This window comes from Xylocopa sonorina, chromosome 14, assembly GCF_050948175.1.
Source record: "Xylocopa sonorina isolate GNS202 chromosome 14, iyXylSono1_principal, whole genome shotgun sequence".
In the NCBI taxonomy this organism is placed as follows: domain Eukaryota; kingdom Metazoa; phylum Arthropoda; class Insecta; order Hymenoptera; family Apidae; genus Xylocopa; species Xylocopa sonorina.
Window position 1 is genome coordinate 4,022,426 of NC_135206.1, and position 26,911 is coordinate 4,049,336.

At 33.5% G+C, this 26,911-nt stretch overlaps 7 protein-coding genes across 8 annotated transcripts in view; 5 read left to right on the forward strand and 2 right to left on the reverse strand.

The window, feature by feature from the left end:
• The window catches only part of Sem1 (Suppressor of exocyst mutations 1), a 55,096-nt gene extending 31,375 nt beyond the window's left edge, over nt 1–23,721 (reverse strand). For both annotated transcript variants that reach the window (XM_076906751.1, XM_076906749.1), the window contains exons 1-3: nt 23,564–23,721; nt 23,372–23,468; nt 23,135–23,210 (exon numbers count right to left, since the gene is read on the reverse strand). In XM_076906751.1, coding sequence (XP_076762866.1) covers nt 23,162–23,210; nt 23,372–23,468; nt 23,564–23,663 — 246 coding nt within the window. In that variant the 5' untranslated portion in view covers nt 23,664–23,721 and the 3' untranslated portion in view covers nt 23,135–23,161. The remainder of the gene's footprint in view (nt 1–23,134; nt 23,211–23,371; nt 23,469–23,563) is intronic.
• LOC143430512 (venom acid phosphatase Acph-1) lies at nt 26–2,107 on the reverse strand. The gene is made up of 6 exons (XM_076906827.1): nt 2,012–2,107; nt 1,749–1,865; nt 1,280–1,493; nt 1,011–1,219; nt 544–885; nt 26–331 (listed from the first exon to the last, which is right to left on the reverse strand). Exons 1-6 carry the CDS (start codon nt 2,105–2,107, stop codon nt 65–67), a joined length of 1,245 nt encoding a protein of 414 aa, XP_076762942.1. The 3' UTR covers nt 26–64.
• On the forward strand, nt 6,657–8,648 carry Acph-1 (venom acid phosphatase). Its single transcript, XM_076906816.1, has 6 exons — nt 6,657–6,786; nt 6,915–7,025; nt 7,092–7,357; nt 7,430–7,713; nt 7,787–7,995; nt 8,334–8,648. The coding sequence occupies exons 1-6, from the start codon at nt 6,679–6,681 to the stop codon at nt 8,565–8,567; spliced, it is 1,212 nt and encodes a 403-aa protein (XP_076762931.1). The 5' UTR covers nt 6,657–6,678; the 3' UTR covers nt 8,568–8,648.
• Nucleotides 10,721–12,368, forward strand: LOC143430460 (venom acid phosphatase Acph-1-like). Its single transcript, XM_076906766.1, has 7 exons — nt 10,721–10,734; nt 10,790–10,982; nt 11,066–11,241; nt 11,326–11,572; nt 11,639–11,765; nt 11,831–12,033; nt 12,096–12,368. Exons 2-7 carry the CDS (start codon nt 10,794–10,796, stop codon nt 12,237–12,239), a joined length of 1,086 nt encoding a protein of 361 aa, XP_076762881.1. The 5' UTR covers nt 10,721–10,734; nt 10,790–10,793; the 3' UTR covers nt 12,240–12,368.
• LOC143430509 (uncharacterized) lies at nt 12,949–15,881 on the forward strand. The gene is made up of 10 exons (XM_076906822.1): nt 12,949–13,043; nt 13,148–13,544; nt 13,626–13,856; nt 13,916–14,331; nt 14,437–14,699; nt 14,795–14,946; nt 15,021–15,168; nt 15,225–15,453; nt 15,532–15,731; nt 15,818–15,881. The coding sequence occupies exons 1-10, from the start codon at nt 13,018–13,020 to the stop codon at nt 15,856–15,858; spliced, it is 2,103 nt and encodes a 700-aa protein (XP_076762937.1). The 5' UTR covers nt 12,949–13,017; the 3' UTR covers nt 15,859–15,881.
• Nucleotides 19,208–23,080, forward strand: LOC143430450 (uncharacterized). The gene is made up of 9 exons (XM_076906755.1): nt 19,208–19,407; nt 19,592–20,266; nt 20,338–20,668; nt 20,761–21,083; nt 21,157–21,382; nt 21,470–21,808; nt 21,897–22,050; nt 22,132–22,295; nt 22,367–23,080. The coding sequence occupies exons 2-9, from the start codon at nt 19,650–19,652 to the stop codon at nt 22,652–22,654; spliced, it is 2,442 nt and encodes an 813-aa protein (XP_076762870.1). The 5' UTR covers nt 19,208–19,407; nt 19,592–19,649; the 3' UTR covers nt 22,655–23,080.
• Nucleotides 23,722–24,110: 389 nt separating the features above from the next.
• LOC143430445 (sugar transporter SWEET1) lies at nt 24,111–26,642 on the forward strand. Its single transcript, XM_076906747.1, has 6 exons — nt 24,111–24,414; nt 24,980–25,057; nt 25,199–25,322; nt 25,848–26,003; nt 26,278–26,397; nt 26,477–26,642. Exons 1-6 carry the CDS (start codon nt 24,338–24,340, stop codon nt 26,582–26,584), a joined length of 663 nt encoding a protein of 220 aa, XP_076762862.1. The 5' UTR covers nt 24,111–24,337; the 3' UTR covers nt 26,585–26,642.
• The last annotated feature ends 269 nt before the right edge of the window (nt 26,643–26,911 follow it).

The window sequence follows — 26,911 nt, forward strand, 5'->3', positions numbered from 1 at the left end:
CATTTGATAAGGTTTTAAAAATCATTTAAACATTTACAGCGGCAATGAATTTAGACAAAGTCTATTAAGCTACAGACGTAGTAATAATCAGTAAAAGAATAAATAAAATACTTTCAAATTTATGCGAAACAGCAGATCTATTGTAAATAGCATCATTCAATACCACCTGATTATCAGAGAGATCGATCTTCCTCCAATTACATAATCGTTCTGCATTTTCTGGTAACATTTCCAACATCAAAGATGAAAATGTTTCGATGGGGCAGATCTCTGTACAATTTGATATTTTCAGAGGAATAGTGATATTATCCACTCCAGTGTAATAATTGATCTGAAATAATAATATGCATCTATGAAAACGTAAAAGTGACGTTAAAAGTGATGTATAAATGCATGGAGTAATACAAAAAATTATAGAATAACTAGGAAGTTATGTAAACTCAAGGTCAGTACCACCCAAGATATACACGTACACTATTATCTGTACTACACTAGTTTTTAGTACAAGACAGATCTTTCAGTTACTTTCAATACCTAATGTACCTTAATTCCATGAGTTTTTGTCTCATTGTCATAATGCAGTTCGAAAATGACAGAAGCAGCCTCGTTAGGAATATGTGGTGTCCACAAATTTAAACCTTTTAAGATACCAACGATATTTCTATCGTTACCGCTGTACATCATAAGCTTTCGTTCTTTAGGTATGCTTCCGTGAATGTACATTAACGAATTTGCTAATATTTCTTTTATAATCGTTCCACCATTCAGCTGCTTTTGCAGGAGGGTTTGCCCAAGGAGATCGTATTCCAGCAAAGACACATTGTACATTTCGCCATCGGGAAAAATATCTTCTGCCCATTTTGGAAGCGATTGATTCAAATCAGCCTGTAATACCACTTATTTACATCTAGTCCCGGTACGTATTTTCGCTTAGTGAGGCTCGCGTAATTCTTAAGGTAATTCGAAATAAATTACATAGGTAGAAAAATGAAAAACTTTATCTATCTTACTCTCGTTTCAAGAACAGCGTACAATAGAGCTATTTCTGTCGGTTTTTCGATTTTTCTTCCAGTGTACTGGGACACGTGATGGAACAAAAGTGAATGACGCGACAATCGTTCCTGCATTTCATCCGCGTTCAACGCTTTTCCCATTTCGAGGACGAAACTTGGACACTGTACACCGAGTAATAGAGTGTCTTTCTCTGCGATCACGTAATCTAGAAAAACGATAGAGCTCGAATGTTTATTTTCTTGCAGGTGGTTCGTTAATTACCGACCTGTGGGTATTGGCTGCCAGTTCATATCGTCGCTCCATTTTTGAATCCCTGACGGAGGCCAAAGACCAGCGTTCACCAATTGACCGGACATCATCGACAACGAGTATTCAGCCGTTTGCATTTTCATCGTTTCGTGCGTGTAAAGCTCGCCCAAAAATTCATCGTACACCTCACGTAAATGGACTCCTAGGTTGTACATGTTAAGCATGCCGGTCTAACGAAGGAAATTAATTTAAGGTACCCACTAAGCTTTCTTTTCTGTTGTTCGGAACATTATAAAAAGAAGTTTGCGATAATAAGTATGTCTGCTCGCTTATCAATGTTGTATGTAACAACATGCAAATATTGGGAGTAGACGTATCTTTCAATGCCAAATATTAATCCTATTCGTTTAAGAAATTAATGAAAAAGAGATCATTCCAAATTGATCGTAATGAACTTAACGATCCGAACAAATATGCGAACTTACGTTAGGCATGCCGAGTGGAGCGGTATTAAAGTGTTCGTAAGTTAAATTGCTTGGTAAATTCGTGTCATTGCCGTTTATCAAGTCCAAGATTGGTGCGTACGTTTTATGGGCAAACACCTGGAAAAATAGTTCAACTGTTACACCAATCGTTCGTTCAATTATAGTCTTTCACTTCGTTGACGTAAACAAAAAAAAAATGTAATCTATCAAATACTATTTGATTTGATTATATTTTTATCGCGTTTAAGAATTTGGATTCTCACAATCTGCAGTAGCTGTAATTCTGGGATGCAATTAGCAGGATTCGTTAAGATGCATAGTACGCTGTTTATCGTTAGCACAGACACGACCACTCTCATTTTTCGATATCGATCTTTTATTTGGTGATACAGGACAGAACTCCACTTTCCTTTCTTCTACGTATGCATGCGTACGTTTAGCGATTGTTATCTAAGATAGCAAAAAACTAGGAACCATTTGGATTACGTTTTACTTCTTCTAAATGCTTTCACCTACTTCTCGAGCTTTTGTTAATAATGAACCATAGTTTGCCTCTGTGCACAGTTACACAATTACTGCATTCGACTTGGAGTATTCGTCTGCGCGTTTATAGCTGGCTGCCAGACGATGTTTTTGTGTTCACCACAATACAGGAATGAAGTAAACGTTTGTTCCAACTACCCAGGTAACCGCATCTCGGTGTCTGCTCCTTGGTCTGCGATGATAGCAATCAGATAAAGCATTCCTCGATGTACCTCCACCGGCGTTCGTGCGTTGGTCGCGTTAAATATCGGTAACCTTCGCGTGAAATCGTCAACTTATCATAAGTAGGCAATCTAACGAGCTTTGTATAATTCCCGGCAATCAGTTCGGTTTCAATTATAAAGCTTCGCAATCAAAAGATCACGGATCTTATAAAATGAAAGCGTTCTCCGTCCGGATTGTTTAGACTGGTGACACACACAACGAATCTAACATTGGTTTTGTGAGAGAGATCCGACGAGCCCGCGGTAAGAGTGTTTTCACTTAATCGTTTGTTGCTTTTTGCAATACGATACATTAAGCTGTTCAAGATTGTTACAATTTCCTTCGACCTGTTCCTCGCGTGTTTGGAAATGGGATTAGTCGAGAATAGAATTACAGGATAATAATAGTTAACTCTAGAAAATTGTCGAGGAAGACAATTGTTCAACATTGTTATTTTGTACACGAAGAACACAACACGTGAGAAATTTGCAATTGAATATGTTTGAAAAGACATTACCGATTTACTGCGACGTCTCGCCAAGTTTTTTTTTTACAAACCAATTAATTCTTTTAAACTTCAAGTCGACGGATTGTTCGTTGTAGGTTTTTTTTTGAAAGTGAAAGTGAAGTTTTGCGAAAAAATTGCAAGGACTTTTAATTCTGCAACAGTCAATTAAAACTAGATAAATCTATACAAAACGATATAGGGTAACAATCTCTAAGAAAATGTTCTTAGACGTCAGATAGAACAATATAGGAGATAATAGGTATTTCATAAATTTGTTTGAATAGAATTTCAGATAAAACGTATTCCACGTACATTATTCGTGGAATCAATAAATATTATTTCTTCCTCTAATCTAATCTAAACTGGTACGAGATTTTGGCTGCTCGCATCGTAATTAAAAAATGCTTAGTTGCGTTTCAATGATTTATGAAGAAAGGAAAGTGGAAGATCAATTTTCCTGTACACGCTGTATATCTGTAGCACTAAATTGCCTTCCGACCTTTTTAAGTACCTCCATTTATTTCAACAGAATGCAAAACATACATTGCTCATCCGTGGCAATAGTGAAAAGGACAATTATCCTGGTAATCATTTCTTTATCGTCAACCAGTTTCTGTAAACCAGTTCTTGTGTCGTATACTAGTGATAGTGTAAATCGTGGACCTTATCATTCAGAAATTTCAACTTCGAAGCTTCTGTTCACGTGATAAAACACGCTGCCACGTGCTAAGCATGCATTAAATGGTTACAATAATAGGCACATTGCGGTCTTTACGATGCTGGCATTAAACAAGAAATTCATTGAAGCACGGAAATGCTTTACATCATCCACTTCACGTGATTGATTCTACGCGATTATCCACTTCAAGAATAATCTTTATGATATTGTTCCACTTTCTTTACCTTGCTACTCTTTGTGAAAATTCACTATATACTAAAGTTACTTAAATAATTTCCCATTTTGAATTTTATTTCGAATTTATCGCAAACATAAATCAGTTTACGTTACCACGTACAGTTCCAAGAAGCTATTGCAAAATGCTAGTCAAATAATTATCGAGATATTACTACATTTCATTATAATTATTATATCAGTGAAATATGTATACACATATCATAAAACTTGTTTTATTTTTATTCTACTACGAATATTGTCAATATTTCAAATATTATGCGCAATGTCTGTCGTGGACTTTAATGAGAATGTAAATCTTTCGCCGAAAATTCGATACCCTGTTAGTTCCGGAACGATTTTATACTGTAGTAAAGACAACGAGCTTGTACTTTGACTATTTCTACCGTGATATACAATATTGGAATGCGATATGATTAATGAAACAATTGTTAACGAACGTACTCTGTGATAGCAGATTCATTTATGGTGTTTCGTGATTAAATCCGATTAAGATGAAACCAAGTTTGCAGGCGCGATCAGATCTTTGCACACAGTCCGTTTAATTAGTCATAATTATCCTGACAAAAACTGGCGTGTTGCCGATAAGTCTTTGTTTGATTGAGAGCCAACGATTCCTCGATGCCATTCGTTCGGCATTAAATCCCAATCAGACTGCTATAATATATTATGCGATCGTCCTATTCATCACTTCTTTCAATTTACGTAACTGGAGACTTGTATCTACGAAATCGCGCGCCGGCTAACTTTTCGTATAAATTCTCGGCTTATCTTTCATGAACATCGTTTCTATAGATTTTACGGTTTAACGATTCAGCTAAAGATTAGGTCGCAATTTTATTGTTTACCGAGAGTCGCGTATAGTTGCCTGCACGTTTTTTACGCCTCGTCGAAATAATCAAAGATACCTGTGATCGTTGTTTCCTGAGCGGAAATCGAGTGTAACGCGTGAAATAAAAATTTCTAATCGCAACTGTACGCTCTGCTCGGAGTTTGCGGTGTACAATGTTGAAATAGCGTAAGGAAAGGAAAGTGTTGACGATCTTGTTCCATTCAGTCTCTAATTTTATACGGTATACTACTTCCGTCTAACAAGAGTTCGTTGAAATGTTTAAGTTCACAATTATTAAATGCATAAATTATGAAGGAGACGTTTGAAACATTGGCTCGATATTATTTATCTAGAGTACGCGCAATTGACAGGTCAGATAATGAAATTATGTGTTCGAAGACAATTTTGTTGCCGAAGAGAAGGTAGAAGTAAGGGTAGCCTTGAATTTCTCAACATTGACATTGAAGTTAATGCAGATACCGACACTAAATTGTTTATACATTTCCTCATTTTATGATAGACTATCCATCGTAAAGCAGTTATTAAGCATGTGTATTCTTTGAGTTAGATAACGATAACAAACATTGTGAACATGTTTTTTTTTTTATACAGGTACTCGATGCATAATAATTCTTTCACTTTTTTTTATCAACCCTTTCTCTCTACATTTGATCGATCGATTCGGTTGCAATAATTTGTGAAACATTTGCCTAACGTTCCTTGATAAAAATATATAATTAATCATTGAAATCGATGTCTATAAACGATAATACGTATTTAAGATATGACGAATCTAAAAATAATTATGCTCTGATTTTGAACGAGATTTCGCGTATCTCATAAATCGATGATGACTTGTTTCTTGGTGCAATATTTCAGCGAATATCAATATTCTAAATCAATATTGAGAGAAATCTTCAAATACTTCTCGCGATAAGTTTATTTCCTTCTGAAGTAGTTACATGAAATAACGTTTCACTGTTTATAATTAGTCATCAGTTTTTAGTACTGTATCGTTATACTTAATAATTATAGGACTCGTTACGTTGTTATTCTCAAATTGAATGAATTAACAGAGAGAGAGAGAGAGAGAGAGAGAGAGAGAGAGAGAGAAGATGTTTGAAGACGAATTTTAAAAAGGATTGAAAAATTATTCGATCGTCATTGTATGACGATATAGGTGAGTGTGTAGTACGTAGGATTCGTTGAGCAATTAAAAGAAAACCAGGCGGAAATGGACTAAAGGAATGAGCTAACCAGGAAAGTTGGCTCTCTATCGAAATGTTCCTGTTATGCGTGGCTATATCCCGATAATTCCCATGATGTATACGAACGCGTTCTACAGCTAACGTCACCATTTAAAAACCTCTAATACGGTTTTCCTTATCGTCCTGCGGACAATTATATGACGACGGCCCGTACGTATACACCGCGCACACGTCCAAGAAATGGGAACTTCCATTTTTTATGCCCGCGGTGCAATCCTAACGACATCGAAATCGACAATTGACAAACCGTTCCGTGGAAAGATATGTCCCGTTTGACGCATTTTTCACCATTTAAATAATTTCCACCGAGACCATATGCCCAGTAGTTTGTCGAGCGGTCTCACGGTTTACGCATTGCTATTATTTATTGCCTACCCTGCTGGACATTAAACCGAACAGTGCGGACCATAAGCGAACCGTTTACTTTACTTTTCATCCATCACTGTGCTGCACGTACGAGTTGAAAGAACGAGACATTGCGAATCGATATCGAGAGAGACCAAGTGGTAACGATACAAATGAAATTTTTATTTTATTTCCATTTCGACTCCTTCGATCGTGAGAAAGAAATACGAAGCGTAAAGAGACTCGAAGAACAAGAATAACTTTACCAATGATGTTAAAAGTGATTTGAACATTTTTCTGGTTTCAGATTAAACAATATGCTTTCGTTCAACGACCGCAGACGATCCTCGATCTGTATAATCGTAGCTTTGGCAGCAATAATTGGTGTCACAGCCGTTCATGCAGAACTTAAACTAGTGAATGTGGTAAGTATAACACGGTTACTTATATTTAGCTTTCAGTTTGCCAGGCACATTCGTCCGGATATTGAACTTGTTCATCCAAAATTCGCATAACGTGTTGTTCTATAAAAATATGTATATTTAATTTACAGATATTTCGACACGGAGATAGAACACCGGACGATACCGACGACGAAAGGTATCCGAACGACCCTTACCTGAACGATGACTTTTTCCCTTGGGGTCGTGGTCAACTGACCAACGTGAGTATAGTATTCTATCTATTAAACGCATCAATTAATAATATTCGAACGGTGTTTGCGTTTTAGAATGGAAAGATGCGCGAGTACGCATTGGGACAATTTTTGCGAAGCAAATATGGAGATTTCTTAGGAGATTTATATACACCAGAGTCCGTCTCTGCTCTTAGTTCTGATTACGACAGGACGAAAATGTCTCTGCAATTAGTTCTTGCTGGGCTTTACCCGCCAAATAAACTATTACAATGGAACAATAATCTAATGTGGCAACCTATCCCTGCTGCATACTTGCGACGATACGAGGACAATGTCTTCCTTCCGGAAAATTGTTTATTGTGAGTGAAACCAAGTTCCAGCGCACTTCTTACGAGTGAATTAGATATTTTAAATAGTTACTTAATGCTCAGGTTTTCAATCGAGTACGAGAGAGTATTGCAATCGCCGGAAGGAAAGCAACAACTGTCGAAATATAACAACCTAATGCAACAATTAACGAGATGGACCGGGAAAAACATAAGTACACCATGGGATTTATATTACGTTTATCATACACTGATGGCGGAACAGTCCCTAGGTCTTACTCTGCCAGCTTGGGCTAAAAATATATTTCCATACGGAGAATTATGGAATGCGACAGTATTTTCGTATAACATTGCCAGCTCGACTCCGTTACTGAGAAAGCTCTATGGAGGTAATATCGTTATTCAATCATCTTTTCACTGGTCGATGTTTCTTTGAATATAAAATATTTGTATCGATTTCAGGTCCGTACCTCAGAATTGTTACGAGAAATATGTTAAATGTAGTAACGGGTACACAGCAGCGCAATGAAAAGATACATCTGTTCAGTGGACACGAGAGCAACATTGCCGCTGTTTTACACGCTCTCGGTGCTTATTATCCTCATGTGCCTGAATATTCCAGTGCTCTCATTATGGAGTGTCATTACATCCAGAAAGTGTATTACGTGAGGGTACGTCCTAACGCTTGAACGTCTTCAATTCAAGAATTTGTTACAATATACAAGATAATTTTGTGTAAGAGAATCAAGAGAGCGACGAGACATGAATATATTTTGCGCGATTAACTGTCAAAGTCTAGAGTCAATCATGGAAATGTATAAATGTATTAATAACTTATCTCATTTTTGTTCTGATGCTTTGCTTGTAAAGATACGTTCGTAAATGTGTGGATACAGAGGCTCAAATCAAAGTCAACATTTATGGTTCATGATACTTTTACAATTGTGATAATGTGAATTATTATACGGTGAACGCTTTAAATTGAAACTTTTCTTGGTTATTATTGCAGATACTGAATTATTTGGGCATTCCGGCTCAAGCAAGGGAAATTCGAATGCCTGGCTGTGGGGTATACTGCCCCTTGGACAAGTATCTTCAATTGATCGAGCAAGTAATACCGTCAAACGACGACTTGATTTGCAACAAAGGCCTGGTGAAAGAATTCGCAGATAAGAAGACGGTCGAAGAATTAGAGTTATTGAAGTACAACTTGATAAGAACAGCACGAACTGTTAAAGTTTAACGACGTGTACACGTACTTTAATTTTTATTGCTTTAAAACCAAAGGAAGTATAAATAGTTGGAAATTTATAAGTCAGCGACGTAAAATTACACATCTTTTTGATCTCTTGCAGTAGCATTAGATATTAAGACTGTAATTTCAATTTCTCTAATTATATCAGAGCATTTTATAAATAATATCCGTTTGTTCAGTTGGTCAATTTATGAAAATGGTATTACTTAACCAGGTTTAAGCGTAGAAACAGTATTATTGCAAAAATTATCACTTTCTGCTCCACCTATTGCACTTAAACTTGGTTTTGTTTCATTCCTTAAACTTTTAATATCACCGCATCGAATTAAGATCGAATGATTTCATGTTAATTGACCAAACAATACAAATGACTTTATAGTATATTTTTTAAAAGTATTTTTGTCATATTCCTAGATTTAGAATTTGATTTTTGCACTGAACATAAAGGAATACTGGAGAGAGAGAGAGAAACCATGTACTTATATATACAACTAAACAATTTACAAAATTTCATCGTACAATAAATGTACAAAATACTTTCGTACATTAATTATTTATACTACGTGTAAGCAACATGGTGAAATTATTATCACTTTGTAAAATTTACATTAATTTAAGCTAATAATATCATATTTAAACACATATTGTGTAATTTATTCTATATTTAATGTATTTACAGACGTAAATAGTCTAATGAATGATTTATTCGACTCCTGAAAGTATATACGAAGTATTTCCTCTCAAACTATTACGAATAAATTTAAATATTTAATTTTTAAAATTTCCGCGTGTACAACGCCATCTCTGTAAAAAGTACTGAAACTGGTCGCTCAGCGTTATCGACAGAGAAGTAAACTACTTGCGATACTAGCGCCATCTGTGAGATAACTGCGGAAACTACTCGCAATTTAGTTCCAACGATACTTGCACAGATGGTACTAGTATCGATAGTAGTTCACTTCGCTGTCGATAATGCTGAGCGACCAGTTTGAGCACTTTTTACAGAGATGGCGCCACGGGTCTGCCGATAACATAGCAATCGGCTACCAGTTTCAGCAATCTTCACAGAGATGGCGCCACAGGTGTCATACATGCGGGAACTTCAAACATTACTAGAATTATTTAAATTTATTAACAATAGCGTGAGAAATGATGCATCGTGTATTAAGTGCTTTAAATTATGTTAATTAATTTATAAAGAGTATGTTGTAATCAATCAGCCTTAAATTAACTTGGTGTCCAGCGTATCTTCTTTCTTCTTTTCAACTAAGCTAAAGGTGAAGGATCCTACACCTACGTTCGCATGTTAAACTGCCGCACATCTATAAATCTAATTAGGTGTCATTAAATTACATTGAAATGACACTGACTGTAAATTGTGGTACACTTTGTTACGTAAAAGTGTGCAGAGAAGATGGTACACTTGCCAAGACAACTCAGCTTTTGTCTGGATCGCAAGTGGCAAGCAAAAGTTTATTAAACTTTGCAGAACCAGATATAAAAACTTTTCTATATATTCCACTATCGTGTAATGGAATAAATTGATTGTAGATTAAGACAGTACGGTGCTGTATGCCTATGAAAATTAACAAAGGTAATTTCAAGGATTAGTTACCTAAGGTGTACTTTCTAAACATACTCGAAGTAACTTCACAGCTATCAAAATTTTAATACAGATAAAACAGCTGTAAAAACATTGTTCGTTATATGTTTCTCAATGTCAGTGTGTCGACACGTGCAGCAGATGGAATATATGACCAAAATAGACATGTGTAAGACTAATTGAAAAAAATTATAAAAAAGATTGTGTATACAAAGAGACAGATGTCTTCCTGTGCATATATATATACACACGTACCTAGTGTATGTATTTCTTTCACAGTGCATTATCTACTTATTCGTTATCAAGCAAAACTTTTTAGTAGTTTATTTCATTTCGTGACGACTGAAATATTGAAGTGAAGTTCCGGAAGTACATTGTTTGTTTCGTATCAAGGTACTTACATTAAGCAATCTATTTAATTTGTGTTACTTTTATCTGTTATCTTTGTCAGTTATCAGATTCTATAGCATAAGTATATATAAACCAATTGAACAAATTATATCCATCAAGATTCTGTAGGGTAATATAATCTGTTGGATCCATAATACAAAGGTAATTGATATTTTAATAAATAACTTATTTAATTCTAGAAATTATTTGATTTCAGGAAGATGATCGTTGCACGGGCATTAGGGATTTTAATTTGCTTGCTTTATTGTCAAGTAACTTTTGCCGAATTAGAACTTGTTCAGACATTATTTAGACATGGAAACAGAATGCCTGTGAAGCATTCTTTCTATCCTAAAGATCCTCACATTAATCATAATTATGAACCAGAAGGACAAGGAGGTTTAACGAATGTATGTTATTTTTCTATAGTCTTTGTCATACTGTCTTGAACAAAATATCTTTGCAATGTCAATTTGTATTTATCTCAACGTAGGTTGGCAAAATGTCCTCATATAAGCTTGGCCAATACTTCCGTGAAAGATATGATCACTTTTTGGATCGAATTTATACAAAGAAAGATGTTTGGTTTCGTGCTGATGAAATAGATAGAATTGTAATGACTGGACAATTAGTGGCAGCTGGGTTATATCCACCATTCGAAGAACAAAGGTCGTGAATTGAACTCATTTTTTTACCATTAAGGCAGCCACAGTCTATATAAGGTGATTTATAAAAATGTAATAAACTTTCTAGATGGAATACTGATTTAAATTGGCAACCTATACCTGTGTGGGCACCGCCAATATTGACTGATCATTTATTCAATGGCATACATTGTGAAAATTATAAGAAATGGAGAGATGACGTAGAGAAAATGGATACGGGTGTCACAAAATTTGAAAAAGAGAACAAACATGTTTACAAGTATTTGTCTGAACATACAGGTGGTAATATTACACAATCCAATGTGTTCGATTTGCGCTCATTCTTGTATGCACAGGTATTCGATACTCGTAGGATTGATATAGAAATGGAAAACACAAACTCATAATGTAAACCTTTTTAGCAAGATATTGGTTTAGAATTACCCGAATGGACAAAATCAGTCTTTCCACATGGGAAATTGGATGAACTAGCAGCGTATGATATTCACATTCGAACACGTACAACGCAATTGAAACAATTATTTGGCGGTAAGTAGAATGATATCGTTACTATTAGAATGTTTTGTCGTGCATACAATTGTTCTGTTTGATAGGGGTATGGATTCAAGAATGGTTAAACCACATCGATAATCATATAAATAAAAATGATACACGAAAGGCATTAATGTACGCAGGACACGAACTAAATATTGCTGTTATACTTGCAACATTGGACAACTTTGATAATAAAATTCCTTCTTATAGCAGTAGTCTCATGCTTGAATTACACAAAGAAAATAATGAGTATTATATACAGGTAATTATGTAATTATATACATATATATACGCACAAACAAAATTATTATTATTTTTTTGTAGATGTTTTATAGAAACGAGGGTAATGTTCGAAATCTTAAATTTCCTGGTTGCGAAGATAAAATGTGTCCATTAGACGTATTCAAAAAAATTGTAAAGCCTATAATACCGGCAAATCCAACAGCAATGTGCGGAAAATACATTTAAAAGAATACATCGAATTAACACTAAATTATAATTGGTTTGGTGAAAGGGATTTGTGTTATGTTTTATAAGTTGTTCGTATAAATCTAAATTAATAAATATAGCATTGTTATTAAATGCTCAATTCTCTAAGCTTCCAAATCGTACACAAAATGAGAAATTATTTGAGTAAAAGAACATCCAGTAAAGATGACCTTCTTCAGATAAATACGCTCTCTCTCCCTTGTAAAGTAACTCTCCAGCAATTGTTACAAAGTTTAATTCTAAATTTTCGTAAACTGAAACTAATTGAAATAAAATATAAATACATATAAATTCGGTCAAACTATTTTAAGTATATTTCAGTAAAAATTGCAGAGAAAAACAATAAACTAACATACTGTGACCGCGCAGTATCAAATGTAAACACACGCAGCGTCGTATTAAAAATAAAATCATAATAAAATGTCTTACTTCGTTAATAATAGAGCCTGTATCTTGATTTCTTTGTATACGGTTTTGTAAATTAATAAGGATCGAGTGATGGGAATCAGGAGACACAAATTATTCGTAAAATAACCATACGAAGCAACGAAATTACTCCCAGCCACACGTACGACGCACACCGCTCGACGTCCATGACACTACTGGACTCGCAGCTGCTACTGTGTGACGTCAGGACCATAACCTCGACCAATCAACAAGCAGCACCCAGAAAGATCGAATAAAATTAAAAATAATTTATCAAAATAATTTCAACGTATTATAATATTTATTGATAAGTTATTTTAAATTTCTTATCATGGATAGATTTTTAAATATCGATTGGTAAATACGAAATATTAATTTAACTTTGTTATACTCGTTTTATTTATAAAATAGTTATAAAATTGTTGATCTATGTATATAATAACATAATTAATATTTAATAGGAATCCTTTATTGGAAGACATAATAGACAATAATTTCATTAACGAAGAAAGATTAGAAAAGGAAAGCGTCATGCATAGAATTATGACTGGGAACTTTACAGACCCGTTTAAAGATATCGAAGATGACTATAAGGATGTCAAAATTGATTTAATACAAAATATTCTCCCAGAGTTAGTGGAAAAAAATGATACGAATGAATTAGATGAAAATGGCGAACCTATAGAAGCAAAGAAGCCTTATATACCTGGTATCGTTAAACCTGGATTTAGGTTTCCTTGTAGGTCTAAATTAAACAAAGAACAGCAAGCGATATGTTTAAGAGTTCTGTTAAGATTTTCTGCACGTAATATGCCAAAAATGACACAAACGGAAAGGGAAGAGTTACAAATATACATGGTACATAAAATACATTGCTACTAAGAGTTGTTTGGATTATTTTTTCCTATACATTGAAACCTTGTATAATTTGTGCTACAGGATTTACAACAAGTAATATCCAAGGAGCAAGATGAATTTTTAAATTTTGCGAGAAGCAAATGGAGTGAAAGGTCTCTTCACATCATGCATGAGAAGTATATAAACTTACGTTGGAATACGAAATTACAACATATTCGTAAATTACCAAAGTATTATGCCGAAGTAACAGACATTCCATTCGTAACAAATAAAAATGTTGAAATGAAATTTATTTCCGAGTGCTTACGAATGGTGAGTAACGAACCATTAACTATTTACACACTAATTATTTATATAAATTTATTTACTAGGGTGAGATACCAGACATAATATTGCCACCTTTAACAAAGCCATACATGTTACGTGTAAGTTTGGTACAATTACAAAAAAGATTTCCTCCTAAGAAGAATACTTCCAACAACTCATCAGCTTGTTTTAAATTACCTGTAAGTGAAGACATAAATTGTCAGAAATTGGCTGAAGACAATAATGTGGATTTAGTAATTTCGTCGAGCGGCCTTAATTGTTTATTGAACAATATGGGACCAAATTATTCAAATTCATGGCTTTTACCAATAGTTATAAAAAGACATAATGATAAAAATGTCATTTATATAGACAAGGCAGCACCACCAGTTGGAAGTACAATTCCAGAAAAAAATAATTTGGTGTATAAGTATATTCTTAAATACTTTTGTATTAATAGTATACATTCAACTTTCAAAAGGTATGATAAAAATTTCATTGAAATTATATTTCTTCATTATTCCATTTACTAATATTATGATAATTTATACTTTTGATTGTACAATAGTAAAGATAGTAAAGAAAGTAAAGAAAAATATAATGATAATATATTTGGTGATTTTAATTCTGAAGAAATATTAAAATTAGAAGAAAAATATGAGCATACTTCAGCACAAGTGAATAACGAATCGTGTTCAACTGTACCAAAAAAAGATGATCATATCGAAGATAGTTCAGAACCCAGAAATGTTAAAAGTGATGCAAATTCTTCAGGAAATTCATTAAATTCCAATGAATGTTTACATACTACTCCTAATTCTTCTGACACTTCAATAAATAATAATAAAGGTAATAGTATCTACCTTTTGTGTTTCTGGCATTATATTTCTGAAATTTTTAATCAACAAAAGTAATTATATTTCAAATGTTTGACGAATTAATAGATACAAAAAATGAAAAACCTCAGTTGGCAAAAGACAATGTATCATACAAATTGTTTACTATTGGGCCAAAACTGTCGGAACAGAACGATTTAATGAAAGATGTTATTAAAGAATATAAAATATTAGTTCGAACAAAAACAGATGGATATGAGGTTTGTACATTGAACATGTTTGAATTGAACATAATTCTCGAAAATAAAGGATCATTCGCTTAATTTTCTTGTAGACTTTAAAAAATAATACACAGAGATTGTTACAATTATCGCCGAAATTAGAGCATCAGGGTGATCTTGGAGCTGAAGTTGTAACATTAGAAGAAGCATTGAAACAATGGATATCTTTAACATTTAGGCCTCATACATTTCTTGCACGAGGTAAATTATTTATAATTAATAAGGCTACAAAGATAACATAATATTGTTGATTTTAGTTCGAATACTCGCACAAACGTCGGAAGTTTTACAAATAGAACATCGTACAGCAATATCTATAAGTAACGAAGTTAAAAGACTTTATGATATCAAAGTTGAAGATTGTTTGATAATTTTGCATAATACTATTCAGATTGTTGCAAATTTATCACCAGGACAGTATGTTATCAGACATACGGTAAGAAACGGTGCATTTGCTACTATTTTCAAAGCAGTAGAAAGTCCAGGGTAAGCCATTGAAAATATGAAGTTGTTTCGCATAATTGACATTTATGACACGATTAATCACTTAGTTATTATTTACAGGAAGAACATTTTCGATATGCATTCAATGTACGATGAAAAGTTCCATACATTACAAAACCACCCATGGATACCATTGGATAAAACAATAGCAACTCCTATGCAAAAGTGTTTTCAAAGGATGCCAGCTTTGTTTTATCCGTCAAATAATAATATAATACGTCGAAATCAGAAATATAAAAAGAAAAAGGAACCTAATACAGGTATACGTATTGCATAGTCTACTTTTTACATTACAATACATTGAGTATTTTATTTGGAAATAATCTAGTGTCGCTAACCTTTTTAGGAACAGTACGAAGAAGTTTAAGGAACAAGAAGAAAAAGTAATACAAATTCTTTGAAATATGTAAAAAATAAACAGTTTTGATGTCTATATACTTTTAGTTCTAATTTTATTTATAAGGCTAGCTTTAACGTAAGAGAAATAACAATAAATAAGATAATACTTTATAAGATTGTTATATATCTATATAATTTGCAACAATTTGTGTAAATATAGGATTTCGATTATAAAATACGCATAAATATTCTTAAAAATCATATTGTAACAGGTATCTTTTTTTATTATGTATGTATAACTATGTTTGTTACTTCTACTGTTATAATTGCCGATTGACTGAAATATATATAATTATTTATTGTTAATTAACGTAATCTATTGTATTTGGTGTATTAAACATCTCCTACTTCTTGGTTTTTAATAATATAATATATTTAAAAATTTCTAGTAAATGTTTAAATTTCCGCGCGCATTCAGCGCCGGTGGCGCCATCTCTGTGAGAAACGCTGAAACTACTCGCCAATTTAGTTCCACCATTCCTCACAGAGATGGCGCCACCGGCGCTAAAAGCGGGCAAAAATTAAAAGATGATCGAAATCAATTAAATTAATTATATTATTAAAGAACAGGATAGAGGGGATGTTTAACATGCTAAATCAATTAGATCGCATTAATTAATTAATGGGAATTGCGTTTTGTTCAAGCTGTATTGAATTAAATACGATAGTTTACAGCATCGCCGTTTTATTTATTTTACCTTTGACAGACAATGTTTATAATTAAATTTCTCGCGTTAATTAATAGAAGAAGCTTCCACGTACTTAATTAAAGCATTAGAATTAACAGAATTCCTATTATAACAAGTATTATCGCATATAAAGAGTGTTTAACTATGTCTGTTACTTCTGCAGTAATAATTGCTTATTAATTGATATATATTAATTAATTATTGTTAATTAAGGTATTCTGTAGCATTAGGTGTACGATAGAACCCGAATTTCTCCGTATTTAATAATATAATTCATTTATAAGGCATTAATAAAATTTTTGGGCGCTTTTAGCGCCGGTGGCGCCATCTCTGTGAGGAACGGTGGAACTAATTTGGCGAGTAGTTTCAGCGTTTCTCACAGAGATGGCGCCACCGGCGCTAAAAGCGGGCAAAAATTTAAAGATGATGGAAATCAATTAAATTAATTATATTATTAAAGAACAGGATAGAGGGGATGTTTAACATGCTAAATCAATTAGATCGCATTAATTAATTAATGGGAATTGCGTTTTATTCAAGCTGTATTGAATTAAATACGATAGTTTTGCAGCATCGCCGTTTTATTTATTTTACCTTTGACAGACAATGTTTATAATTAAATTTCTCGCGTTAATTAATAGAAGAAGCTTCCACGTACTTAATTAAAGCATTAGAATTAACAGAATTCCTATTATAACAAGTATTATCGCATATAAAGAGTGTTTAACTATGTCTGTTACTTCTGCAGTAATAATTGCTTATTAATTGATATATATTAATTAATTATTGTTAATTAAGGTATTCCGTAGCATTAGGTGTACGATAGAACCCGAATTTCTCCGTATTTAATAATATAATTCATTTATAAGGCATTAATAAAATTTTTGGGCGCTTTAGCGCCGGTGGCGCCATCTCTGTGAGGAATGGTGGAACTAATTTGGCGAGTAGTTTCAGCGTTTCTCACAGAGATGGCGCCACCGGCGCTAAAAGCGGGCAAAAATTAAAAGATGATGGAAATCAATTAAATTAATTATATTATTAAAGAACAGGATAGAGGGGATGTTTAACATGCTAAATTAATTAGATTGCACTAATTAATTAATAGGAAATGCGTTTTATTCAATCTGTATTGAATTAAATACAATAATATACAGCATCGTCGTTTTATTTATTTTACCTTTGACAGACAATGTCTATAATTAAATTTCTCGCGTTAATTAATAGAAGAAGCTTCCACGTACTTAATTAAAGCATTAGAATTAACAGAATTCCTATTATAACAAGTATTATCGCATATAAAGAGTGTTTAACTATGTCTGTTACTTCTGCAGTAATAATTGCTTATTGATTGATATATATTAATTAATTATTGTTAATTAAGGTATTCTGTGGCATTAGGTGTACGATAGAACCCGTATTTCTCCGTATTTAATAATATAATTCATTTATAAGGCTTTGATAAAATTTTTGGGCGTTTTTAGCGCCGGTGGCGCCATCTCTGTGAGGAACGGTGGAACTAATTTGGCGAGTAGTTTCAGCGTTTCTCACAGAGATGGCGCCACCGGCGCTAAAAGCGGGCAAAAATTAAAAGATGATGGAAATCAATTAAATTAATTATATTATTAAAGAACAGGATAGAGGGGATGTTTAACATGCTAAATCAATTAGATTGCATTAATTAATTAATGGAAATTGCGTTTTGTTCAAGCTGTATTGAATTAAATACGATAGTTTACAGCATCGTCGTTTTATTTATTTTACCTTTGACAGACAATGTTTATAATTAAATTTCTCGCGTTAATTAATAGAAGAAGCTTCCACGTACTTAATTAAAGCATTAGAATTAACAGAATTCCTATTATAACAAGTATTATCGCATATAAAGAGTGTTTTACTATGTCTGTTACTTCTGGCGTAATAATTGGTTATTAATTGATATATAATAATTAATAATTGTTAATCAAGGTATTCCGTAGCATTAGGTGTACGATAGAACCCGTATTTCTCCGTATTTAATAATATAATTCATTTATATGGCTTTAATAAAATTTTTAATTTTTGCGCGCTTTTAGCGCCGGTGGCGCCATCTCTGGTGGAACGGTGGAACTAATTTGGCGAGTAGTTTCAGCGTTTCTCACAGAGATGGCGCTGGTGGCGCTGCTAGTTATCTTCGCAGTCGGTAACGCTGAGCGACCAGTTTGAGCACTTTTTACAGAGATGGCGCCACGGGTTATAGGCGCGGGAATTTTAAAATTTAATGTTATTTCAGAATTTTTATAATATATATATAGGTTTTAATTTATTAGGAAGAGTGTGAGAGCAGATGCTGGGTATATTAAATACTTTAAATTATGTTGACTAATTAATTGCAGTTCCTTTCTGTTTATAAATCGTTTTCCATATCAGAAACTGAGAGATAGACAGAATTAACAATGTTTAATTGTGACAATTTAGACTGGCACTATATTATTTATTTCTTGTACCTATATTACTGTTAAATAAACAGTTATACGTTTAGATATGTAGAAAATCTGAAGAATAGAATGATTATCGCTATGATATGCGTCATGTCAAGATAAAAATAATACAATGACGAAGACCGCCATTCTTTTACAATGTAATCCATGTGTTATCGTATAGAAATAAAAGTACAATGCTTGTACTACTTCAAATACGTATCTGCGCAAATGGTATAAGTCTGTGAATTGTATTTATTAAAGTTACAATGACTAACATTCCTGCAAGAAGTTGGCGATCGAATGCCAGTGAGAATTAACCATGCCGAGGTTACAGTATAAAACGTCAATATATCAGTACAAGTAATGCAGAAATGTTTTAAGAGTATAAGGTATTTGTTACGAATATTAATTAACTTTCTGTGTGCAATGTAAAGAAACGTTTACATAGTTTGATAAAGAAAGAAAAAAAATTAGCGCGTATGCTTAATTTATTCGAAGCACGTGATCCTAGCACTTTGTATTTACCGAATAATATGTTTCACTGTAAAGGAATTAAAGGTATTTGTTTTTCAGATTTATATTCTATCGGCACAAAATGTAATATTAAAAATATTCTTCTATTACATTTACAATGGAGAAAGTTATACCAATGAGCTGGTTGAACCAGATATTGTTGCTGTTAAGTATATTATGCGCATTGTTATCTTTAGTTGTTCAAGAATGGGCTGGTCTCACGCCGTTACCAATATACATTTCCATTTCGTGGGCTATTTTTGTTATTATTACGTCCGTATGGCTAAGTTGTTTCTTATTTCAACTGGCGTTGAAAGCTAATGATCCACTGGACTTTAAATTTCTTAATAACTGGCTGTATCAGAAGTTGGCGAGCAATCTGAAATTGTACGATTCAGAAAAGGAAAGCGAAAACAATGATAATCGTGGAGATAAGATAGAAGTACATAAAGATACAAATTCTGTGCCAGTATCTAGCGAGAAAAGGAAAGAGGATATCTCTTTGAAGAGGAAAAGAGCAGTGGATATAAATAATTTAATAAAGGAGATCAATTTAAAATGCGTAAATGTTTGGTACAAATCCATCAGCGACGATAAATTATTCCCTAACGAAGCACAAGAGCTACTAAGAAAATTACTGACCACACTGTTCGATAAGATCAGTTCAATGGACAAAACAAAGCTTACCCATAAGCTGTCTAATGTGTTCTTATTACATTTAAAAGAATACCACAGGTATACAATGTTTTCTATACACCTTTCTGGAGTAAACTATTGTTTCGCCAAAGTGGAAATTATAATTACAGAGCACTACGCCGTGTAGAGAAAGGAACTGCGCCAAGCGTAGAGGAAGCATTCAAGTATTTACACCCTGGCTCTCGTAATACAACGGCATTAGAGCATATGCTTTATCAGATGGTTAATATCTTAGCACAAGAATTTTTACAATGGGAGTTGACAAGTTCATTGCCGTGCAAACTACTACTGTCTATCGTAGCGAAAAAGCTGTTAATAGGTATTAAAACAGTAAGTTCTCCGAATTGGCTGTTTCGAAGTTTATCAGATGTACTGCAACCTGTACCACAACTGTTCGCCAAAATTCAAACGGAACAGAAAAAAAATCCAACACATACGAAGGTATGTTCGCGCAGTTGTAACGTCCGATTAATTTTTTCATCGAATCGCTATCTCATTTAACGAATCAAACATTTCAGAAAAGTATATCCAAGACCACGGGAGATGGTGTAACGTCTGCAACAGCAACTTTGATTCCACAGTCACTACCAAGTCGGAAATCTGAATTATTCAGTTCACCTTTAACCGAGATTAATAGTAGCACCTCGTTACCCGTGAATAATACGAGACCCACTTTACGTTTAGATAGTCTAGCTGTAGAACCCAGAGGTCTTTGGGGTCAAAGTTTAACAGAAATGGATTCTGAAATAGAAGAGGATAAAATTTCTCCCATGTACGAAGAACCTACAGATTTTGCTACAACCATTGCTAGACTTAGAACTGTCTTACAACAAAAGTCAACTGTGAATACACCTTTGTGGGTATCAATATAATGGGTTTTCTACTCTATTATCAATTAATTGAATATCTTCCGATGTAATACTTTCCAGACACGTGGAGGAGAAGTCTTGCGTAGTATACGATGGTAGTCAATTTACAAATTTATCTATTCCTTGGACAGAATTTCATACGGCTCTTGATGGTTCGCAACAGTTACTGTATTGTATTCAATTTGATGATGTGGAACAACGCGGGGTTGATCTATTTGAAACTACAACCGCTACTGTTAGAAGACAATACCGCGATTTTGCTCAGTTACATGCTAGTCTACAAGAGGTGAATTTATTTTCAATTATTTTCAATTATTTTCTATTCCGCTTTGCACGGTTCATTTCATCCAATGTATACCTAATGAATCTATAGATTCCAGAACTGGCATCTGTTATGTCAAATCTGATATTACCAGAAGGTGGTCGTGTAGAATTAGAAAAATATTTAAGAACTTTAACTACACGGTTGGCTAATGAATGTCCACCACAGTTGCGACATTTTCTACGGCCGAGTAGTAGTGCCAATAAAAAGGCAGACGTGGTTGCGCCACGATTTGATAAATTTTTAGTGAAAACAGTAAGTGGTGTTTTCAACACCTTGAAAACAGTCGTTCCAGGTTTCGAAATCGAACAAGAAGAAGAGGCTGTCCCGTTACCTACGTTAATGTCTTTGGCCGACATACCATGGAGATTCGTCGAGGATATTAAATCGGTAATATAAATTATCTACCGATTCCTAAAAATGGAGATACAATTTATTACAATTAAAAATTTTAAATAAAAATTGTCTCGTAACACAGAAAAGCTTAGCGACAGAGCTTCAACAATTAATAACCGAGAGAACGGTGTATTCTTGCGTGGATTCGGCTTATGAAGCAGTCGACTCGATGGAGGGTACCAATGATTCTGCATTATTAAATCATTGGTGGGAAACAGTAAAAAGTTCTTACGAAGGTAAACATAGTACGTATACTATCAGAGTAGATGTAGTACACACAACTAAAGTGCTTGCATTTTTTTACTTTTATTTTGCAGAAGATGTTGACGAATTAGATTCCCATCTAATGTTAACGTCTGTTGCTGTAGACCTTATTTGTGAATTATTGACTGGAATTGGAAGTAGCAATACTTTCCAACAGGAAGCTGTTGTTAGGTGGACAAAATTACTTTTTGGAAATGTTACCGAACCTATACTACAAGTAATAATTTTTCCAATTGTTACAGACACTGTTACTTTTACATTTAATTACAAATCGCCTGTAATTTACAGATTGCCACTTCACGAATTTTTGATCATTTGGGTAATATGACACTCGATAATATACAGAGCAAATTTTCCCACGAACCATTCACACTGTTAAAAGAAAGACTGTTGCAAGAGTTACTTGTTAAAATTCCAAATGATATAAAATTAATATTTGGCGAGGACGACACATTAAATGTTCTCAAGTATTTACTTGCATCTTGTGAAATCAAAAAAATTAATATAGACTTAATTCTACAAGTATTAGACGTTCTAGCATCGCAACTCTTAATTTCGTGTAGGTCGTACGTATAGTGCGACTCTTCTATTATTTCTTTCACCTATTTTAATTTAATGACATCGATCGAATTTAATTCCTAATTTTACCAAAACATTATTCTTTAAATTACTGACATTAAAAGTTGTTTGTTATATTTTTTAAATATATTTTAGTCAAAAAGGAATTGACGTGCCATATGTACTAAATTTGTTGATTTGATAATGTAGTAGAATTATATACAACATTCAAAAACAGACCGTGTACCTGATTACATATTTACAACAAGAATGCCAAGTATTTTTTCCATTAATATAATGTACGACACACGAGTTGTATGGTGTACATTATACATTCTCGGTACTACACGCATTTAAATTGTACATTTGTATTTAAGTTTTGTACAAATGTTTACGTAAAACTATTATATTTCACAATTAATAAAAGTCTATTAATATATGAAATTTAAATGTATGTAAAATCTTAATAGATTAATATATGTATATATTTATTATTACGAATATAATATTTTATTCATAATTTAATTAAGATTCCTTTCCTTTGTTTTGGGCCTTTTGCTTTTCTAATTGTGCCCTGAAACATAATTTTATAATATAGAACTGGTCCTCGACATTATCCGCGGGTTCCGCACGCGGCATCCGCATTACGTTCTTGTTATATTATAATTTAGTAATTTACAAGATAATTTTAATAAGATGACAGCTTTGTCAGATGAGAGATGATTAATCGTGTACCTTAATTGTTGATTAAAGTCATCTTCTACATCATCGTCATCCCAATTATCTTCCCAAACACTAATATCCTCATTGTCCTCGTCAACCGCGGTCCAATCTACCGAGTCATGTAGCAAAATTCAGGTTAGGATATTGGACAGGAGTATTTTCAACGGGAAATATTAGATATCTACGATATTAAAATTCTCCGACCTTCTGCGGGAAACTCTTCGAATTCATCGTCCTCTTCCAATAATCCTAAATCCACTTTTGCTTTATCGTTTTTGTTCTCCGACATGGTGAGGTTTGACATAAAACACGTACTGTACGACCAGACGAGCTTGTATTTTCTAGAAGAGTCCTCCTCCAAAGGTTATTACCTTTTAATCAGATGACATGTACATAAATACACGTTGCACATGAATTATCGATATGCCGTGATTTAACTTAGACATAAAGAAAAATAATTTAATTTTTATTTCTATACTATTTCCTTGTCTTCTCAAGTATAAAAGCAAACAAATATACAATTCTATAATTACGTTACGTTGCACAGAAAAGTATTTCTATGAAAACGCGATGTAATTTATAAATTATGTTGTGTACGCGCGACTTAACCTTATCGAATACCTGAGTTTGAGCAAATGCTTTCAACGTTAGAGATAATTACATACGTTTGATTACTTTATCACGTGTAATGGAAATTTTCCTATATCCTGTCTTACGTGTTGCAACATGACTGTCGTCTAAAATATATTTACATTACCGAAAATTAAAGATGGATGTACCGAGAAGCCAAAAAGTGTGCTCTCGCGTCGCAGTGAGGCGACACGTTACCGATGTAGATGGAAATCAAACGACTAATCGTTATTATCTTTTTTTTCGTAATCTCCCTGTTCGTACCGGGAACGTTTCGTTCAATTTCACGGTGATGCAGTTATCCGTAGCGATTGTCCGAGTGTAGAGGAAGCTAACGGTTAAAGTACAATGGGTTTAGAGGTCTACAAAGAAATTGTGGCGTCGTGTGCCACAATTTGCACGATGGGTCATATGTTATCCGGAACGTAAGTTGCAAAAATACTCAATTAAATTCTTTTTCGTTTCGTTCATTTTATATTTCGTTATGTTAAAACGTTATGTTAATGTTAAAACGTGGAAAATACCCGAGAAATAAAATGCGTAGTTTCTGTAACTATACTTTAATCGTTGACATTCGAATTTGCTTTCAGAGCCTCCACGTGACACATTCGAAAATTTATTTCTTCTATCCGTAATATATCAGCGAGAAATTAACGAACAATGTGTTATTAATGCAAAATACTATGAACTATAAGTTATGTAATTCAGAAAATATGAAAGAATCCTTAAGAAAGCTGATACACCGATTTTAAACGTTCGTTCTGGCTTCCTTTAAAGTTATCGCATTTTCATCGTGTTGCATCACCTTAATATTTCATGTATTTTATATTTATGTGTTCGTACAGTTATTTGAAGTATTTAATAACAAATTTTTATTAGAGAAATTAGAAAAGGAAGGAATTAGAAAACTGTTACTGTTTCTTTGTACTAAAGTATACAAACTAAATTATTAAAAATAAAACCATTAATCTACTTGTGATTTAATTATAGATTGATATGTAAGGATATTTATCGGAAGGGTTCATCCAAAGGTTTTGATCCCATGCCTTTTTTGGGTGGCACAGGCATGTAAGTACAATATTTCAATATTAATAAAAAAGTTAATATCCAAAATGTTTGGCCATTTGTTTCATTCTTAAATAACTGGAATTTAAATGCAATTGTAATCGCAAAAATGCTGTACATAGTGAACCGATTGATTTTTTGTAGGTGTATTTTGATGCTTCAATATGCATTGATTGTCAGGGATCCTGCAATGATTAATGTCAATGTCTTTGGAGTGCTCACAAACGCATTGTACATGACTGTATATTACTATTACTCTCCACACACGGTACGAGTTTATACTGCTAAACTAAAACGCATATTGTTACATTCTTCCTCCAATGAACTTCACGTTCCTTTACTATCCATTAGTTTCAATGAGGGGAAACACGCACAAGGACTGTAAGAGTGATTGCAATCTTCATTAACCCAAGTTAATAAAATTTTTGCTATTACGTGTTGCGTGTATAAAGTTTGAAACGTTTTCCACATTTCCATACACTTGTAATATTCTGTTATATAATAATATTATGTATCATACAAATGTAGGTGAATCTATTAAAGTCGCGTATCGACTGGCTGCCTAACAAGTCCGTAAGTGTTCACGAAACGCTTACGAGTAATTCGATATCAGTATTTCGAGACCATTGTTATCGTCGATACGCATTACGTATGATTACGTGACTTCTTGGAAGGCTAGCAAATATGCGGCTTAACGTGCAGCCATGCATACTTTTATTTAATTTTGAACAATTATAATTGAAATGGGAGTATATGGAATAAACGTTTAATATCATGTATTACGCATTTTTAGAAGGATACGCTTGCTTTGATAGGCAAAGCAACAGCATTTGTAATGGTCTTCCTAGCGTATGCACAAATGGAAAAGCCCGAGAACATCGAATTCAGATTCGGTTTAATCGTAACAGTATTACTGCTGCTTTTAATAGCCTCACCTCTCATACATCTCGTAAGTATAATTCCTCATTTATTTCAAATAAATAATAAAAAAAGCATAAATTTTCCATTTCTCCCGTAAAATAATTTCGTCCAAAGTTAATCAGGAATTGCGCAATCATTGCGCAATGTACCTTCGTTGCGACAAGGAATTCTAAAAAGTCATAAGCCATGATAAACCATGCGAGAAGCGTGCAATTACGCGAATAGAAGCAGTGAAACTGCAATAAAAATTCTAAATTATTATTACATCGAAGTAATGCTTGTCTTTTCTTTTCATTCATTAGAAAGAGATCATAAGGACCAAAAATACGGATATACTACCGTTCCCTTTAATATTTATGGGAACTATTGTTCAATTCTTGTGGCTGTTATACGGTCTTATAATTAATGACTTTTTCGTCATCGTAAGTATATCATTTCTTCCCTCTACTGTTTCAATCTATTTATATGTTATTTATTACTAATTGGCGGTGCTTTTTGCAGTTCCAGAATTGTGTAGGTTTTGTTTTATCCGTGTCGCAAATGTCCTTGTTCGTAATATATCCATCCAAATCGAAAGGCAAAACTACCAGTCAAGGGAAAATCGAGTAACTACGATGCACTGTACAAATACAAATGTACGTAACAATTCCCTAGAGAATAGTGTCTTCAGAAGCACACTACTTTATCTTGAAATAAACGATATCTTTTTCTAATTATTCGCGCAAGTTTTTTAATCCTAAACAGGCGTATATAAACATTGCGACACTAGCCGTAAACAGAGAAGCGTTTGTTCCTGAATAGAATTCATTGTGTATAAGTTCAGTTGTAACTCTAATATCTCTGAATGGCCGACACGGGTCTCAGGATGGATCTGCCGCTATTAAGAATAACGAAAGGTGATTACCATTTTATTTTCCGCGGGGGCCACGTTGCATA